We start from the raw sequence: 18,284 nt of genomic DNA, 5'->3' as shown, positions 1-18,284 counted from the left end.
AGTCATTTAAAGACAGCTAAGCAGTGGCTTTAAAGCAGCTTGCTGGTGTTTGGTGATGAGGATGAAGAATGACAATGGAGACCAGTGGAGTGAGAATAATTAGGTCATGAGCAGCAGCCCACCTTAGATCTTTTACATTCTCAATGTTCAGATCCAGAGTCTCATCAGCAAGGGAACACTGTGATTAATTGTAGCAGCCAAGAATATGACATGGAGATAAATTGCTCATAGCATGGTACAGCTGGTGCCTGAGAGGAAAAAAAGCATAAGAGGCATATAACAAAAGTCCTGCACCAAACCCAGTATAAAAGAGACCCATTTCTTGGGTCATTTTCATTTCTAAGGCATATATTTTGAATAGCTTAAACCTATTTTATTTTTCCTATCCACAGAAAACTGTCAAGATTGGGGAAGAAAAGTCAGAATGAGCAATGTACTAAGTTGCAGACAGATGAGTGATTACTAGTATATTGTTGTTTATTACTCACTGCAGGTTCTTATTTCTCTATTAATTATGGAGCAGTACCTGGTTTTCAATTTTTTTAAAATTTTTATTTTTTGTGTACAGAGGGGTTACAATTACATGGGCAAGATAATGAGTACATTTCTTATCAAGCATTGCATTGGAGCCTCCTCCGTTGTTTACCCTTCACATCCCTTCCCAGCCTCCCCCCCCCCCCCGTTTTCATTTTTTTTACACATTTCAGACTTTCCACTTTTTCAACATTCTCATGGCTGAATAATGCTCACAATGGTTTCGTTGTATATTTGGCAATTTACCATTTGCATTACTTCATATAGGCCCTACAGATCTTCACTAGACAGATAAAGCAGGTGGTCTAATCTCCATTAAAAGATTTGGAGCACTGGAAATAATGAGGTTAACTCTCCTTCCTGAAACCACACATCTGGTTTCCAGCACTAGAAGACTATAACTAGTTAACTCCTTTCTCCTTTTGAAAGCCTCTTCTAAATAACAGTGTGACATATTGGACTATCTAGGGATTCTGCCTGGCTCGCTACACTCAGAACTAACTGATGAGCTAGTGATTTTCCAGTTTGAAGTGCTAGCATGGCTTTTGCCCCAGGCTCTAAACTCAGCACACCTGCTTACCTGGTTTATGCACAGGCAAATCTCATCGGCCTGTAGACTCAGCATATCCCCAACTAACATCAATTTTCTAGTCCCTCCCCTAAACTTCCTAGCCCTGGAGTACATTATTGTGATAAGTGTCACCACCTAACTCACAATTGCTTAATCTTGGGACTTCATTTATTTCCAAATTACATATGCCACATGTGTCTAGGAGTAGGACACACTAGGTCTTCACAGCCCTTTGACTAGGCTCCACACCACCATTCCTGACCCCTGTATTCAGTGGCCTTTGTAAAATTCACATAGGATTAATTGCTTCTCCAAGATCGTGAGTGGCTTTTTTTCTTTTTTAATGTTCTGGTACAAGGGCTTGAGATAATGGCCACGTGCTCTCTCTTGACTTTCTTGCTTATGGCTGGCACTCTACCACTGGAACCACACTCCAGTCTGGTATTTTGTTGGTTTATTGGTGAAGGAGTCTCCCAAACTTTTCTTCCCATGCTGGCTTTGAATTGTGATCATACAGGTAGGTCTCAGCCTGCTAAGTAAAATGACTTTTCTATACATTGTGATAGTTTTTAAGGCCTCACAAAGCTGTGCCTGCATTTCTAACATCTCTCACCACTCCCTCTTTCTCAGTATCCAGAAGCTATTTTAGTTTCTAGAGAAAATTCCTTTTGCCTCCAAGCATTTAAATAAATTACTCTTTATTCTTCCTTCAAACTTCAGCTTAGACATATATTTTCTCAGAAACTTCCTTTGCCAGAGTACCTTACCTGTGCCCTGGATTGATTCTTTTCCTTCTGTAGACCATATTTGTCAAGAGGGCAGAGGGCATGCCTCTCTTGTTTGCCATTGTACCCCATCTCTGTATCATATTTAAACTATTTAGGTGACAATTTTGTTAAATGAATAAACATATTCTAGATTTCTCATGTTTATTTCTCTGTACTGTACCCAGTATTTTCTTGCTGGTTTTAGTTTGTGTGAGTGCATGTGAGTGTGTGTGTGTGCGTGTGTGTGTACACTCAGGGCCTATCACTCTTGCTCAGTTGTATTTCTTGCTTATGGCTAGCACTCTACCACTAGAGCCATGCTTCAGCCCAGCATTTTACTTGTTATTTGGAAATAGAATCTCTGAGTTTTCTGTCTAGACTGGCTTCAAATTGAGATCTTTTGGTTCTTATTCTAAGTAAATATGCTGACAGGCATGAGCTACTGGTGCCTGCTCTAGTTTAAAAAAAAAAAAATTGTTATTTTGGGGCTGGGAAGGTGGCTCAGTGGTAGAGCGCTTGCCTTGCATGCATGAGGCCCTGGGTTCGATTCCTCAGCACCACATAAGCAAAAAGAAAAAAGCCGAAAGTGGTGCTGTGGCTCAAGTAGTAGAGCACTAGCCTTAAGCTGAAGAGCTGAGGGACAGAGCCCAGGCCCAGAGTTCAGGTCCCATGACCGGACCCCCCCAAAAAAATTTTTGTTATTTATTGTAAAGGTAATAAACTGGGGTGGGAGGGAGTTACAGTTACCTAAATAGGGTAATGAGTACATTTCTTTTTGAATAGTTACCCTCTCCTTTATCTTCTCTCCTTTTCTCTCCCCACTGTGCCCCCCCCCAAGTGGTAAAGTTCATTTCCAACATAGTGTCAGTGAGTATCATTGTTGTATTAGTTCATCCTTTGCTGTTTCTGTGATTCCCTATCCCTTCCACAGAGCAGATAAAGGGCACAGAAAACTAAAAACAACAACAACAAAACAGAAATAAAGGCAAACAATATAATATGAACCTTTTGTTTCCAGTTCGTGGAGTCCATTTTGATATGCTTCATTATATTTAGTTTTAAATGTCCAGTTTCTACTCATTCTAAGATATCTATATTATATAAATATCCCTGAAATTTATCCTTTTTTCTCTCCACATATATATTAAAAAGCTATACAAAAATCATTTATAGGATGCCATTTGCTTTACTGTAAATCTGGTGATTTAGGGAGTAAACTTAGCAAGTATTAGTAACAAACATTTTGTAAATAATTCTTAGGTGCCAACCCCTGTACTAAATATTTTCAGTAAATTTTTTGCCTTCTTAACAGCAATTCTATAAGTTAGCTAGGTACTACTATATTGTCTACTTGCATAGATGAAAAAACAGACACAGAGGTGAAATAATGTGCTCTGAAATAGAAGTAAGTAGTAGAATTGGATTTCAAAAGTTCAGGTGATAGATTTGATGTCAGCTCAAGAAAAATGGCTATAAGAAAAGTCTTTTTATTGTGAGTTTTAGAGGTAATAAAATGAGGTAAATCTAGATTTGTGTGTAGGAAGAATTAAATGAGATAATATCCATAAAATGACACCAAACTCTGGTACATTATAGGCTCCTGAAAATTGATTATTCTCTAATTGATGTTTTTGTTCCAAGTCTTCTAGCCTACTTCACTGAACATTAGAATTGTGGAGGGCTTGCTACAGTAAAGAGTACATTGGATCAAGAGCTAATTGTTTATATAGCTACAAAAAGCCAGGCACTGTTTGCTTTAGCTGTTTAGGAGGCTGAGATATGAGGATTGAGTTTCAGAGCCAGCTGGGGAGGAAAATCTGTGAGACAGTTACCTCCAGTGTACCACAAAAAAGCCAGGAATAGAGTTGTACTCAGCCTTACCAGACTTGAGTGGAAAAAGCTCTAGGATAGCTAGCCCTTAGTTCCAGCCTCAGTACTGGCACCAAAAACAAAACAAAAATCATGTGAATTAAAAAAAAAACAAAATTAGTTATTACTTAGGTAGTTAATTTTTAGATGAAATATTTGAAAACATAGGGTCTACAATGCAGAAATTATTTTTTCAAAAGTGATTGACGACAATGATGGCGACAATGTTTTGAACCAATATCATGTATCTCAAAGAAAACATTTTAGTACTTTTTTGTTATGTTATTATAAGAACTGTTGGGTTGTTTTTTGTTTTTTTTTTGTAACCCTCTGTTACAAATATCGTTTATCAAACAAAGGAAAGAACAATGTGTTTGCTTCGTGTGTGGTCCTGGGGCTTGAACTCAGGGCTTGGGCACTGTACTTGAGCTTTTGTGCTCAAGACTAGTATTCTGCCTACTTCTGGTTTTTTGGTGTTTAATTGGACATAAGACATTCATGGATTTTCCTGCCCAGTCTGGCTTCAAACCCCAATCCTCAGATTTAAGTCTCTGGAGTAGCAAACATATATATATATATATGTGAACCAACAGCACTTGGTGAAATACATGTTTATAGTTAATTAATAGTTAATATGTTTCTGTGAGTTTTTTTAGTAGCTTTTCTTACAAAATCATTAGAGTTGTTTGTTGTTTTAAATTTCAAATGGAGAAATAAATAGTCAAAAGAAATTTGACATTAGTAATAGGTAGATTAACTCAAATATATGTGAAATATAAAACAAATAATTTACGTTGGAAGTGTCTCTAACTGGAGTGCTAGCCTTGAGCAAAAGCGCTCAGGGACAGCACCCAGACCCTAAGTTCAGACCTCACAACTGAAAAAAACAAAAAACTAAGTTGAAGTCTTAAGGAATAGAGTTCTCCAAATAGGGTAGACCTTATATAATACAAGAATTTAGTGGGTTTTGCTATTCTTAGTAGTCATTAGATGCTAAAGGCATGTCTTACCTGGTTTATTTCATTTGTTCCTCACAAGCAACTCTGACAGATAATTTCCCTTACTATTTTTTCTTTTGAGGAAAGATGGGAATTACTACATTTTTCATCCTTTTCATTTATGTTTTTACTGAAGTTACAACTGGAGTAAATAATGTATTTGTGTCATAAAATGAAAGACTGAAATAAGATTTATATTTATATTTGGGTAATGAGAGTAAGGTGGAACTTTTGCTTTCAGTTTGTTTGTTGTTTTTATTGGTTTTATACCAGTACTGGAGCTTGACCTCAGGACCTGGGCACTGTCCCTAAGCTGTTTTTGCTCAAGGCTAGTGCTCTGCCACTTGAGCCACAGCTTCACTCCCAGCTTTGGTGGAAGGTGCCCGGTGTGGCTCCAAACTGATCCTCAGATCTCAGCCTCCTGAGTCGCTAGGATTACAGACAAGAGCCCACCAACACCTAGCTTTTGCTTTGTATTTTGAGTTTTTGATAACACAGCGTTGTTGTTATTCTTTAGTTGTTATTCTTTATTTGTTATTCTTTGTTTGTCTTTTTATAAGCTATAAATATAAAGGACTCATTCTTTAACACACAGGATGGATTTCCAGATTTCCCAGATTCTGTGCAAACACTCTTCCAGCAGGCCAGAACTAAAAGTGAAGAATTTGCAGCTCTTAGTTCTCAGGTAAGAGAAACTTCTCGTTATTATAGCAGAATGTCTAAGTTGCTGCTTCAGCCAGTCTGTTTTAGGTTTATTAGGACTGAATTTATTTCTGGTTGTTTTAAATTGTCATCTGATCCACAGCTGTATCCACAAGATAATTTGATTTGGCTTTTGAACAATCTGAAATGGCTCTGTTTGTTTATTCTGTGTAGTTTTATAGGAAATGAGACAGATTCTCTATTCAAGAAAACTGAAAAGTAGCAATTTAGTATCCTGAAGACAGCTGTGTTGACCACTGTATATAATACAATTCTGAGATAAAGTAGCCTTAGTTTTAAATATTAATAATTATTGCTATAACTGTTGACTCATTTAAATTCCTGTATCCTGAAAAACTGGCAAAATACAACTTCAGGTAATTTGTTATGTAATTATATATGTTCATAGATATAAACATTTAAAAGTCCTTTCTACAATAATCTTTTTAAAGCACTGCAAGTTTTATTTCTATTGTTTCTCCCATTGACTTGCTTTAGTTTCAGTACTGACAAGTTTTGCTTATTCATATTAAGAGGATGCAAAAATCTATTTTTCTCCCTCAGAAATTTTTATTGAAATGTTATTAGTTAGCAAGAAGTTCAAATGAAATTATTTGGTTTATGTGCATTTAGAAAAATAACATGAGCATTTCTCCTATTAGTCACTGAGTTAGTATATTTTTCACTTGTTGATTTTTTAATATTGCAAATCATGACTGTTTGCAACCAATTTTATATAGCAGCTTTCTTACACTCTTATAAAATATGGTAGTGATTTGTATTTGTACATTATTATCTTCATGGCAAAGTATCATAGATATGTTGCCTTGAATATCATGTACAAGTAATTTGGAGAAATATGTAGAAAAGGGGTGTGGCAAAGATAAATTTATGTATCAGTTCACTAATTTTGTGTTATATAATTGGTTGGAAAATACTACAGTTCCATGCCATTTCAAGATCCTCATTGGTATTGATGTTTTTCTGCATAATTATCATTGTTTAATTTTAGTGGGAGGCGTGTTTGTCTTATTCAGACAGCCATTTTACACCTATTCTTCTCTAAACATACTGTCCCCATATTAGAGTCTGTGTAGTGCCAGATGCTAAAATAAAAATGCCAAGTTTTCACCCTGTGTGTTAGAAGAAGTTGATAGCAGATGTTGCTGTTGATCTTAAGTTCCTTTTAAGAAAATCCTTTAATCAGTACCTTAAAAAAATAAAACTGGGGTGTATTGCTTTTAAGTTTGGATGGAATTCTTTTATAGATTGACAAGAAACCTTTCTTTTTCTTTTGTACGACATCAAACATTTTGTGTTTAACATGATACAGACATTTGTTCCTATTTATGGAAACAAGTGTGCCATATGAAGTGTGAACTAATTTTAATGAATACTAAATATATTTGCTGGAGTCTGAAATTGGCATCTTTAAGCCATTAAAAAATCTAGGATGTTTTAGATACTGATTTTATTTTTTGCTTTACTTACTAGCAGTCTGAAAAGGTGGTGGCAAAACAGATGGAGTTCCTCTGTGCCCAAGCTGGCTATGAGAGACTACAGCATGCTGAGAGAAGACTGTCCACAGGGCTTTACAGACAAAGCTCAGAAGAGCACAGCCCTAATGGTTTGCCTTCTGACAATTCAGATGGACAGGGTATGTCTTCTGAAGGACTTTTGCCTTCAGAGCCATCATGATGTACTCTTCAGAGAGAAATTGAAAAAATAATGGTTTTTAATCTTGATGTTTTTTAGAGATTTTTATAAGTTCCCTATGAAAATTATCTTTTTCTCAAGAATAAATTTAACTTACATATTTAAATTTATAAAATTTTTGAACTTTATTATTGCTGTACACTGTTGGTACATGTATAACATGTACTTTGTAATGGGTTGATATAGATAGTAGATGTGAACATTTCAGGTCATTTTTCCCAGAGAAGCAAACCATCAGATATTTCTTCTTTTTTTTCCTCTAGGTGGTATTAGGAATTGATGGGCCTTGCCCATGCTAGGCTAGCACTCTACCAACTTGCTATACCTTCAGTTCTCATTCTTTTTTAAAAAGATAACCTACTTCTTTAGTCTTCAAAAACAGATTATCAGAAACTTAAAACATGTTTCTTAAAGAATTTGGTAGTTGCAGTGGGTGCCAGTGGCTCACGCCTGTAATCTTAGTACTCAGGAGGCTGAATTCTGAGGATCACGGTTCAAAGCCAGCCCAGGCTGGAAAGTCTGTGAGACTCTTATCTCCAATTAATCACAAGAAAACCAGAAGTGGCATTGTGGCTCTAGCAGTAGAGCGCTCACCTTGAGCTGAAGAGCTCAAGGACAGTGCACAGGCCCAGAGTTCAAGCCCCACAACTGACATAAAGAAAAAAAAAAAAGAATAGGGTAGTTGCTTCTAAAGTATTATGACAGAACAACTTCCAATGTTAAAAAGCTATCTGACTCATGAATATTTTTATCATTCTGAAAATTCTTTTAATTTTATTTCATGTTGTCACATGAAGAAAAGACAGTTTTTGGTGCTCATTCAACATATTTTTTTTAAAGTATTGCCTATGTGCCAGGCATACTTCTGAGAATGGAATATACAGCAGTGAACAGATCAAACCAATGCCCATTTGGAGCTTACACTCCTAGTGGAATAGCAAGAAATGATTTGCATTTTCTTCTAAATTATTATTTAATTTTTTTTTTTCCTACTACCTAAATTCTTCTGTGCTGTTGACTTTCTTCACTTTTTACCTAAGGCATGTTAAGGAAATTTTATGAAAATTTATTGTAAGGAGAGAAATATGGTGTGTTTTAAATATTATTTATATATTTTTCTTCTCAGCAGAACGACCGTTGAATCTCCGAATACCTAGTTTACAGAATAGACAACCCCATCATTTTATGGTGGATGGAGAGCTGAGTAGACTTTACTCCAACGAGGCAAAGTCCCACTCATCAGGTGAGAATGTGGAGAATACTGAGTTAATGGAGTTAATAAGAATATTGAGAAACACTTAGGTAATGGGTTTAAATTCCATTCTGCTACTTACCCTCGTACCATTATGCACGTGTTAATAATTAAGTTCCTTTTGGAAATTATAGATTGCAATACTATTAGCTAGTCTTTTTTGAGAACATAGTATTTGAAGATAGGAAAAACTCACAAAGGTTGAGACTGGATAAATTTAAACTGATTAACAAATGTGTGATTTGAGTTTAGCTAGGTTATCCATTTCTGATAGTATATACGAAAACGATAGGCTATGTTTTTGTTATCACGATAAGAGACCTTTGTGCTAGGAACTATGGCTCAAGCTTGAGAGAAATCGAAGATCTCACTTTATGACCTTCCTTGGCAAAAAAAAAATTCACAAGACTCTGTCTCAATCAATGGTTGTTCACAATGGTTTGTGCTTATTATTCCAGCTATGGGAGAAGCACAGTGTCTGGGCACAGTGGTATGTATTTGTCATCACTAGGGAGTCACAGGCAGAAAGACTGTAGCTCAGGCCGGCCCAGGCATAGAGCAAGACCCTACCTCAGAAATAACTAATGGAAACATGGAAACATGGCTTGTAGCAAACTTAAGGCTAAGTTTAATCTTGAGTCTTTTAAAGAAGAAAAGAAGCTGTTGAGTACCAAAATCTAAACTTTGCATGGCTATACATTTGGAGATAATATTTGTAAGCAGAATTCTATGAATGGATAAGCATTTTGTAGTTAAGGTTCATATATTTTTACTCAAGAAAAGAGAGTTAGATTAAATAATAGAGATGAGCACCATTCTAAAGGATCTATTATTACTGGATCTTTGAGTTGAAGGAACCTTAAGAATCAGTGTCGCTGGTTTTATAGATGAAGCCAGATAAAATAAACTAAAATTGTATAAGACTGGAGTCCTAAATAATACTACTCTGGGCTGTGACTTTAGCCTGCTCTTTCATACTGATTTTACAGCTGTTTCACAACTGAAAGGTTAAGAAACAGAAATTAGCCTAAAATGATAATAACATGCTGGTCTCTTTTTTTCACAACATGAAAAACTTATTTAAAAATTTTAAAGAACAAAACTAAAATGGTTTCTACCAATTTACTTTGAAATACTACATCTATATAGATCATTTATCTCATCATGGGAAGATATACTTTTGAATCTATCCCAGACATATAGTTGAACTAGGGTGTTATAAAGACCAGAACAAAGAAATCTCTATAAACGAAAGCCTTTTCCTATTTTTCTTTGAAATTGAGTAGAAATAATAAACTTCCAGACTGTGAAAACCTGGCACTAGATCTCAACACTAATATTTGATTGTGAAATCTGAATTACAGAATTATCCTGTCCCTCAGTTGCTCATCTGTAAATGGAAATAATTATTAAAATTAAACATGACAGTGCATATGAATTGTATGGTTTCAGCAATTCAAGAAATATAGTAGTTATTTGTATTACTTTCTGTGCAATTTAAAATCACTTTGTGAAAAATCTGTAACCCATTTTATACCTCTAATTTCAGTTACTCCCTGGAATTTCTTATGAAAGTAGAGAATTGTTTCATCCTTAGTTTCCCTATGTCATGGCTAGACTTTTAGAAATGGTTCCATATTTAAACACTGAAGTTGTTTTTCTTTTCATTTCTTTTTTTTTTTTTTGGGTCCGGTCGTGGGGCCTGAACTCTGGGCCTGGGCGCTGTCCCTCAGTTCTTCAGCTCAAGGCTAGCGCTCTACCACTTGAGCCACAGCGCCACTTCCGGCTTTTTTCTTTTTGCTTATGTGGTGCTGAAGAATCGAACCCAGGGTCTCAGGCATGCAAGGCAAGCGCTCTACCACTGAGCCACCTTCCCAGCCCTCTTTTCATTTCTTTTTGATAGTTGTATTTGAATGATAATTTTATATGCTATTTTTATTTTACATGCTTATAATGATCAAGCATAAAAACCATGATATGCTCTAATGCTTTATGTACATTTCATCATTTATTTCTCATGCCATTTTATATGGATACTATCTTTGTTGTATAGATGAAGACACCAAGGTGTATAAGTTATACACTTGTATAACTTATAACTAAGGTATAACTTATACACTTAGGTGTATAGGTTGCCCAGAGACAAGCAATGCAGTTCATAATTGACTTCATTGGAATTTAGAGCCACAATCCAAGCTTGTAATCAAACTTTATAAAGAAAACTTTATTTATTTATTATTTATTTTTTTATTTTTTTGGTCAGTTGTGGGGCTTGAACTCTGGGCTTGGGTACTGTCCCTGTACTCTTCAGCTCAAGGTGAGCACTCTACTGCTTGAGCCAAAGCACCACTTCTGGTTTCCTAGTGTTTTTTATTGGAGATAAGAGTCTCATGGACTTTCTTGCCTGGGCTGGCTTTGAACTGCGATCCTCAGATCTCAGCCTCCTTAGTAGCTAGGATTACAGGCATTAGCCACAGTGCCTGGCATACAAAGAAAACTTTATATGAAATTGCACAATTATAATCAATACTCTTTGCTAAAGAGTTTGGGAATTTGATTTTTTTTTTTCATACAGAGAGCCTTGGGATTTTAAAAGACTATCCTCACTCTGCTTTTCCATTGGAAAAGAAAGTCATCAAAACAGAACCTGAGGATTCAAGATAGCTGTGATTCATTCAGTCCTCCAACTGTTCTCTGGAAATGGCATCAGATTTAAGGATAATGCTCCATCATAGAAATAAGCCTTAATAACCAATGTTGCCTCATTCAGCTCAAACAGATCTCATAGCCAAAGCATAAGGACTCATACAGTAGTCTGTGGAAACCAGGAAGAAAAACAACCACAAAAGAAAAAATCAAGAGAGTGTTGCAATCTGTAATAAATATCGATCCATTCACATTCCTATGTAAGTCAGTTTATGTGGACCAGCTTACAAATTAATATTGTAAGCATTAATTATTTAAGAATGTACAATGTATTGTGTAATTTATAGAAAAATCTAGATGTTGAGGCCTGTTTGGTCTAGTAGATATGGATACAGTTAATTTTACTTGAAATTTTATTGTCTACTTTTAAGTGTATTTAGCGTAAATATTATACGTCAGATTTTAGAACCTTTACAGTTATATGAAAGAAAGCTTGGGTGATGTAGCTATTGGTGAGGTTGAAATGGCTATAGGAAAATGAAAAACAAATACGTAATTTAAGCCAAGGAAAATATTGTATATTTAATACTTGATAAAGCAGATTTTGTTTAACAAGAAATGTGTAGCAGTCATTGGATAATGTCATTTTCACTAGCTTGATCAGTGCACAGTTTATAAATATTGGGGGAAAACTAAAAAGATGAGCAGTAGACTAGAAAGTATCTCTCATCTTGATGGCATGGATTGTGTTATGTAATAGCAACTTAAGATGTAGTGGAGCTAGGAAGCTGTTACTTGGACAGAGAACTTGGAACAAGTGGACTAATGTGTAAAACATTGATATGCAGGATATATTAATAGGTTAAGACATAGTATGTTAATCCTAAATGTGATCAAGATGGTGACTTAACAAAAGCTATAATAGATTAAATATGATTTATATCCAGAAATTCTCCATGTCAGAGAGTCTCTTACTGAGGAATGTCTTCCCACCCAACCAGTTATCACAAGTGTGAATAATTACTGCATCCACATTTGCAGGCATACTCCTGTGGAAGTTTAGTTGACAGCTATATGCATTATTTATTTTACAATTTCATTTTTGTATATCTTACATATTTTTTGTAAAATTCACTTTAACTTGAACGTATGTTCATTTCCCCTATTTAATTAATAGACTGTGTGTATACACACATCTATGGGATATAGGTAAATGTTAATGTACTAGCAAACAAGAGAATTTCACATTGGAATATATAGTGGTTTAAAAAATTGAACACCTGCATATATATGTATGTGTGTGGTTTACTGGTTAAAGAGAAGGTATTGGACAATTAATTATCCATTTTGTCAAAATTCTTTTAGTTTTTCCTACAGATTCATCTAAACTCAGATACTGTTGAGAAGAATATATTGACATGGAATATGTTTTTTTTGTTTTCATCTCTGCTTTAGATCTTAACTGTGTAATAAATATTAAGTCATAATCTGTTAAATTTTAAAATTTGCCAGCCAAATGTTAGATGAAATGTCTGCACTGTAGTTTCTAATCACTGTCACATATGTAATAACGTTTTCATTTGATTTGTAGAAGAGCTTTATAGTAAGAAATACCAGTAAACAACTTTTATACTATTAAAAGGCTTTTTGCCCTTCCTACATATTTTAATTGTACCATAATATTCTACCCACTGAAGAAGTTTCTTTTGGACCTTGCAACTTTGTTGCTAGCTTGAGGTTGATTATTGTGGTTGTATTGTTCACTGTTTGTAGAACTAGTCTGAGTATGATTTAAATAGATTGTTCAGTTTTTAATATTAGCCATAGCACTGGTTAGTATCTCAGTAGTTTCATGAAACGTTTCCTGTATTCTAATATATTTTGAGAAATTTTGTGGTCTTTATTTTTAATTGCGTCTTACAGTTCAAGTTTTGTAGATTTTAATAAGCAACAGTTTTTAAAGATGCAGTAATCTTCCAACTAATATTTATCCATCTTTCATGAACCCACAAACTGCATCTTTAAATCCATAAATAAGTTTCCGTAAGTATCATACTTTTCTGATCTTTCAAGTTCAGTGATAAGGAGGAAGCACAAGAGAACTTTTCAGTAGAACACAATTTTTATTTTGTAAACACTATGGTATTAAACTTGCTATACATTAAAGCAAATAATATATATTTTTATTTGAATTGTATATATGAATTAGATGTTCTAACTAGTTGATTTTTTTTCATTATGTTAGAGGTATTTTCACTGAACAAGGTCAATTGATTACCTCAGTATTACAGCCAATATAGTCCAAGGGATCATTTCCCCCCATGTCTGTGTTATATTTTATTATGTGAAGTCTGCATTCTTGTGATTTGTAAAGCTGTTGGTAAGATGGGATGAGTGCACTTGCTTTCTGTGGCAATAAAGATTTTCTGTGCCTCACATATGTTCATAGCACTTTCTGCATAGTAATATTAGCCTGTTCTGCCTTTTGCTGAGCTTGAATGTCAGGGAACAGGAGCTTTTGAATGTGATTGTCAGCTTCCTTCATTACTAAACTATTGTTTGGCAAATGATAAAATCAGTTGAGTGGTATATCAGCAAAGTTACATTATATTGTTCTCATGTATGGGAAGTTTACACGACATTAAAAAAACTATCATTTCTAACCAGTTTAATTTTAATAAATAAAAGACATTCAGTAGTTATATTACATATTTGTAAAGATTCATATGATTTGGCCTCACTATTATAAGCTAAATATATGAAATTGAGGTATCTATAGTGAAGAACAGGCAAAAACATTGCAATGAGGTTTTAATTGATGTGTTTCATAAATTAATCTTTGATGAAGAGATTTCAGTATGTCAGGTGCCTGATAAGGGTGACCACCACAGAAAAAATATACTTGTTCTTTATTAACTCAGGACCTATTTGAGTGGGAACTAATACCACTCAAGTACAAATGCTAGTGTTATAAAATTGGAATAAATAAGAGTTGACATTTAAGTGCATTCTGTTTATGTAGGCCTGGTAATAGGCACTGGACAGGTAGAAATGAAGCACATTCACTGAAAGATCATTTTGTTTTAAGTGAGAAGCAAAGAAAAAACCAGAAAGTACATTCAGCAAGTGAGCTGCAGAATAGATCAACCAGGACTGAAACAATTAACATCAGAGGTCAGATACAATATAAAGCCATTGTGATGGTACATTTCAGTTTGAAACTGCTCCCCCTCACAGCTGACATTGTATACACGAACATCTTTAAGTGGCAAAATAAAAAATAAAACCCCCACAATTTTGCTTTTTCCTTTGTCCTTAATGAAACTTCTTGGGTTAAAAAAAAACAAAAAACACTATAGAATTTGTTGATTTGGGGGCCTCTAGGAGACTACAAATTAGTGTCCCTTTCCAATCGTATAGCTGATAGTATATAAGCTTTAACACCTTAATAACCTAGCATATGCTCATACTCAGTTGGTTACGTGAAATAGATATCAATACTCATTTTTATGACTTCACTTAATATTGCATTGAATTTTCAAAAGAAAACAAAAGTGTTAATCTGATGCAACCAGAAGGTTTGTCTTTTTTAGAAAGTGAATTCATCTAGTAAATAGCTGAAGTTAGAATTGAGCAAACATTTTGTGTTTGTAACAGCTTGAGGGATATAACCAAATATAATAGTTGATATTTAACTAAAAACTCCCTTATGGTCCAGCAGTGCATGGGTGGTGTTTCAAGGAATACAAGAGTATTTATTTGTTATTATCTGTGGGTGTCCTCACAAATGAGATTCTTAGGTGGGCCTCTAAATAAAGGAATGATCCAATATGCTATTATTGTTAATGGAAATACAAAGTAATCTCAAAACTTTGATGTTAACTATTTCATTTCCTTAATGACCCTTTAAGATACTTTTTATTTATATCAAAAGCTAAGCACTGGATCTAGGAGTTTTCTTTCTAAGCATGTTAATTTTTTTTAAAGTTTTTATGGCATACAAGAATGAAGAAAACATTACCTTAAAGATATTTTTGGTTCTTGTGCAGAAAATTCTTGGGCTGGGAAGGTGGCTCAGTAGTAGACGCTTGCTTTGCATGCATGAGACCCTATGTTTGATTCCTCAGCACTACATAAGCAAAAAGAAAAAAGCCGGAAGTGGCGCTGTGGCTCAAGTGGTAGAGCGTTTAACTTGAGCTGAAGAGCTGAAGGACAGCACCCAGGCCCAGGGTTCAGGCACCATGACCGGACCCTCCCCCCCCCCAAAAAAAAGGAAAAGAATACTGGGATTGGGAAGGTGGCTCAGTGGTAGAGCACTTGCCTTGCATGCTTGAGGCCCTGGGTTTGATTCCTTAGAAAATTCTTATCTGAAGTAATTTTTTAAAGTTCATATTCAACTTATCAAAGTTAGAATCCAAGAACTTTTTAAATTCAAGTTATAAATCTTTTTCTATCTGTAAGTATAGCAAAATGTTGACAGTCACAGTTTTAAAAGTCAGATAGAAAGCCAGGTATTGGTTTCATGACTATAATCATAGCTATTCAGGAAGCTGAGATCTGAGGGTCGTGGTTCAAAGTCAGCCAGGACAGGAAAGTCTCTAAGACTTTAAACTTCAAATCAGTAAAGTGAAGTTGTTGCTTAAATAGTGCAACCTTTTTTTTTTTTTTTTTTCCAAAAAGCTAAACAACATCCAGGCCCTGAGTTCAGCCCCCAAATCCGCAGTACCAGCACACACAAAAAAGAAGAAGCTATAAATAATGACTTCAGTACAAAACGTTTCCATTACAAAATTGTTCATAAAAATTATTCGCTCATATTTTTTTCCCATACTTTAGGACCACACAATTCCTGTGTATTAAAACAATAGTCTTTTGAATTCTGAGTCTCCTGGCTGTTTCAAAATTTACAAGGTTATTTTGACTGCGAAGTGATTTACTTCCAAAGTAGTGCTCTAATGTGATGATAAAGGCCAACTGGTTATCACTTTATCTTTAGCCAAAGGAAGGTTTTTATATTTCTCTTGCAGTTGGATCAGAACTTCAAATATAGACCATTAGAAATGAATCACAAGATACTAATTTTGGTTTTTACTTCAACATTTGAAATACTTAGTTGACATAAATTTTCCATGCTTCAAATTTTAAAATATTCAATTGACAAAAGTTGTACATATTTTAAATGTACAACATGGTGACATAAATAAACATACAATATACTGATTACCAGTCTCAGACACCTCAATGAGAAATGCCTTTTAATTTTGCTTGACTATTTTATACACTTTACCCTTATTAAAATTTAAGATGTTTTATTAAACTGTTTATACACAGAAAATCTCATCTACATTGACAGAAAAAAAACTAATAATTGTTCTAAGTTCCAGAATTTTCTGCCTTTTAAACTTGTATTTAACTTCTATTTAAGTTTTTCATTGTGTCTTAAAACATTAGATCTCACTTCTTGAGAAGTACTAGTTGAATGCTACCAGTGAATCATGATTTAAAACTATTACTGATCTACAATTTGATAGTGCCACACAAATGTTAAAAATCACAAACCCAAGATTTTCCCCATCAATTATTAAGAGTGGCAAATGTGAGATTCTTAGTAGTCAAAATGATTTGGTTACTAACCAAGGCAAGTTTTGCTGTGGCTGAGCCCCAGAGGTGATATAAATTAGATTGTTTCATATTTACACATTCTGAAACCTTGTGAGTCATCTTTGCGTTAAAAGTTTGCACCTTATAAATTAATGTTTAAAAGTGCCATATGCAGATCAACACCCACACAGTCCTAAGCAAGCCAAGCCATACTTCTGTCACTCATTTGGCAGGTCACTTAGGTTTGAGTATGTAGGAAGATAGTGCCTATGTAAGTGGAATCTTACCATTAACTGGCTCAGCAGAGGCATTTGATAATTTTCTAACACTACCTGCCATCTTCAGCTTAAATGTTAAACCAAACATCTGTGGTCTAGCACCATACCCTGCCCTTCCTTCCCAGAAAACAAAGCAGTTTCTTTGCTAGTATGTTCTTACACACAAGGTCTCCAGGGTCTCAATGTTCTAGTTGTATTTTTCCCATAATACATAACTCCCATCCTCAGTTCCCTGATAACGTAAGGATATTTTCTATCAGTGGAGAATGGGAAGCCACACTCTAAAACTCCTGGAAGAACAGTACTAAAATTCAATATATCTAGCTTAATTAAAATGTATACCTTGGATCTCTACAAGGGGGGAAATTTTTTAAAATAAGACTAACTCATTGTTTTCCATTCTGAATGTCACCAGTGTTTTCTATCATCAGAAATATGTCTATCAATTGTATGACTTTCTCTACTGAATATCACCTAACTCAAATGAGACTCTGATTTTTACTGATGGATGAGAAGGTAAAAAAGTAGCTGTACAACAAAATGGACAGGTGTGTATCAGATATAGCTAAGTACTTGAGTTCTTACAATATAAGACAATTTCCACTTAAAATTAACATTGGGAGTGAAAAATTGGAGGCTGTATTAGTTTACTCAAAGAGTAGAAAATATTTATTGTAATATTTGAGAAAAGGATTCCATTCCCAAGACCCTAAGCTTACACATGATACTTGGCCTTTGGGATAAATGACTTTTTTCATGATCCCTTATTAACAAGATAGGTATTACTTCTTCCTTATCACCTAAAATGGAAGCTAATATTATAGTAGTAGTTACAATAGTGCCATATATGAAATTCATTTCCTAGCACTGGGCCAACATTTACACTTACTCTCTTTGCAACTTTAGCAAATCTTATCACTCCCATTTTGCAGATGAGAAAATGGGCACATCAAGAGATTAGGACTAGTTATATGGCAAATAGGCATGAACTGAACATGTACAACCTAGAATGTCAAGTATCCTGTAAGTCTGCATTTTATGTGGAAATTTTACACAATGAACCTTTTACAAATAAAAGTTGAAATACACATGTAAAAACAACTAGGGTATATGTCTAAATGGTCATACTGATTATTGTGTATTGATCAGCTGGTTAATTGTTAGTGGTGTCTAGATTTTCAGCAGAGGCTTCCTAACAGAAAATTCAAAAAAGTAGAAACATCTAGAAAAGAAGATGCTTTGAAACAATTATTTGCTTTTTGTTTAATTTGGGAATCAATTAGAAATATTTCACAAGAAGACTAAAATGGTCCAAAGGTGTTTGGAATATAGTTCCAAAATAATGCAAAC

At 34.6% G+C, this 18,284-nt stretch overlaps 1 protein-coding gene across 3 annotated transcripts in view; it reads left to right on the top strand.

Annotated features, from left to right (window-relative positions):
- Positions 1-13,493, top strand: part of Nab1 (NGFI-A binding protein 1) — a 45,715-nt gene extending 32,222 nt beyond the window's left edge. The window contains exons 5-8 of one of the 3 annotated variants that reach the window (XM_042688262.1): positions 5,335-5,424; positions 6,939-7,098; positions 8,284-8,400; positions 10,985-13,493. In XM_042688262.1, coding sequence (XP_042544196.1) covers positions 5,335-5,424; positions 6,939-7,098; positions 8,284-8,400; positions 10,985-11,073 — 456 coding nt within the window. In that variant the 3' untranslated portion in view covers positions 11,074-13,493. Of the gene's footprint in view, positions 1-5,334; positions 5,425-6,935; positions 7,099-8,283; positions 8,401-10,984 lie in introns of all 3 variants that reach the window. The other 2 variants (XM_042688263.1, XM_042688261.1) reach the window with 2 other exon arrangements.
- Positions 13,494-18,284: the final 4,791 nt, after the last annotated feature.

Source organism: Dipodomys spectabilis, unplaced genomic scaffold, assembly GCF_019054845.1.
Source record: "Dipodomys spectabilis isolate Male_0828 unplaced genomic scaffold, ASM1905484v1 ptg000115l, whole genome shotgun sequence".
Taxonomy (NCBI): domain Eukaryota; kingdom Metazoa; phylum Chordata; class Mammalia; order Rodentia; family Heteromyidae; genus Dipodomys; species Dipodomys spectabilis.
This window is presented reverse-complemented; position numbering and strand designations above follow the sequence as displayed.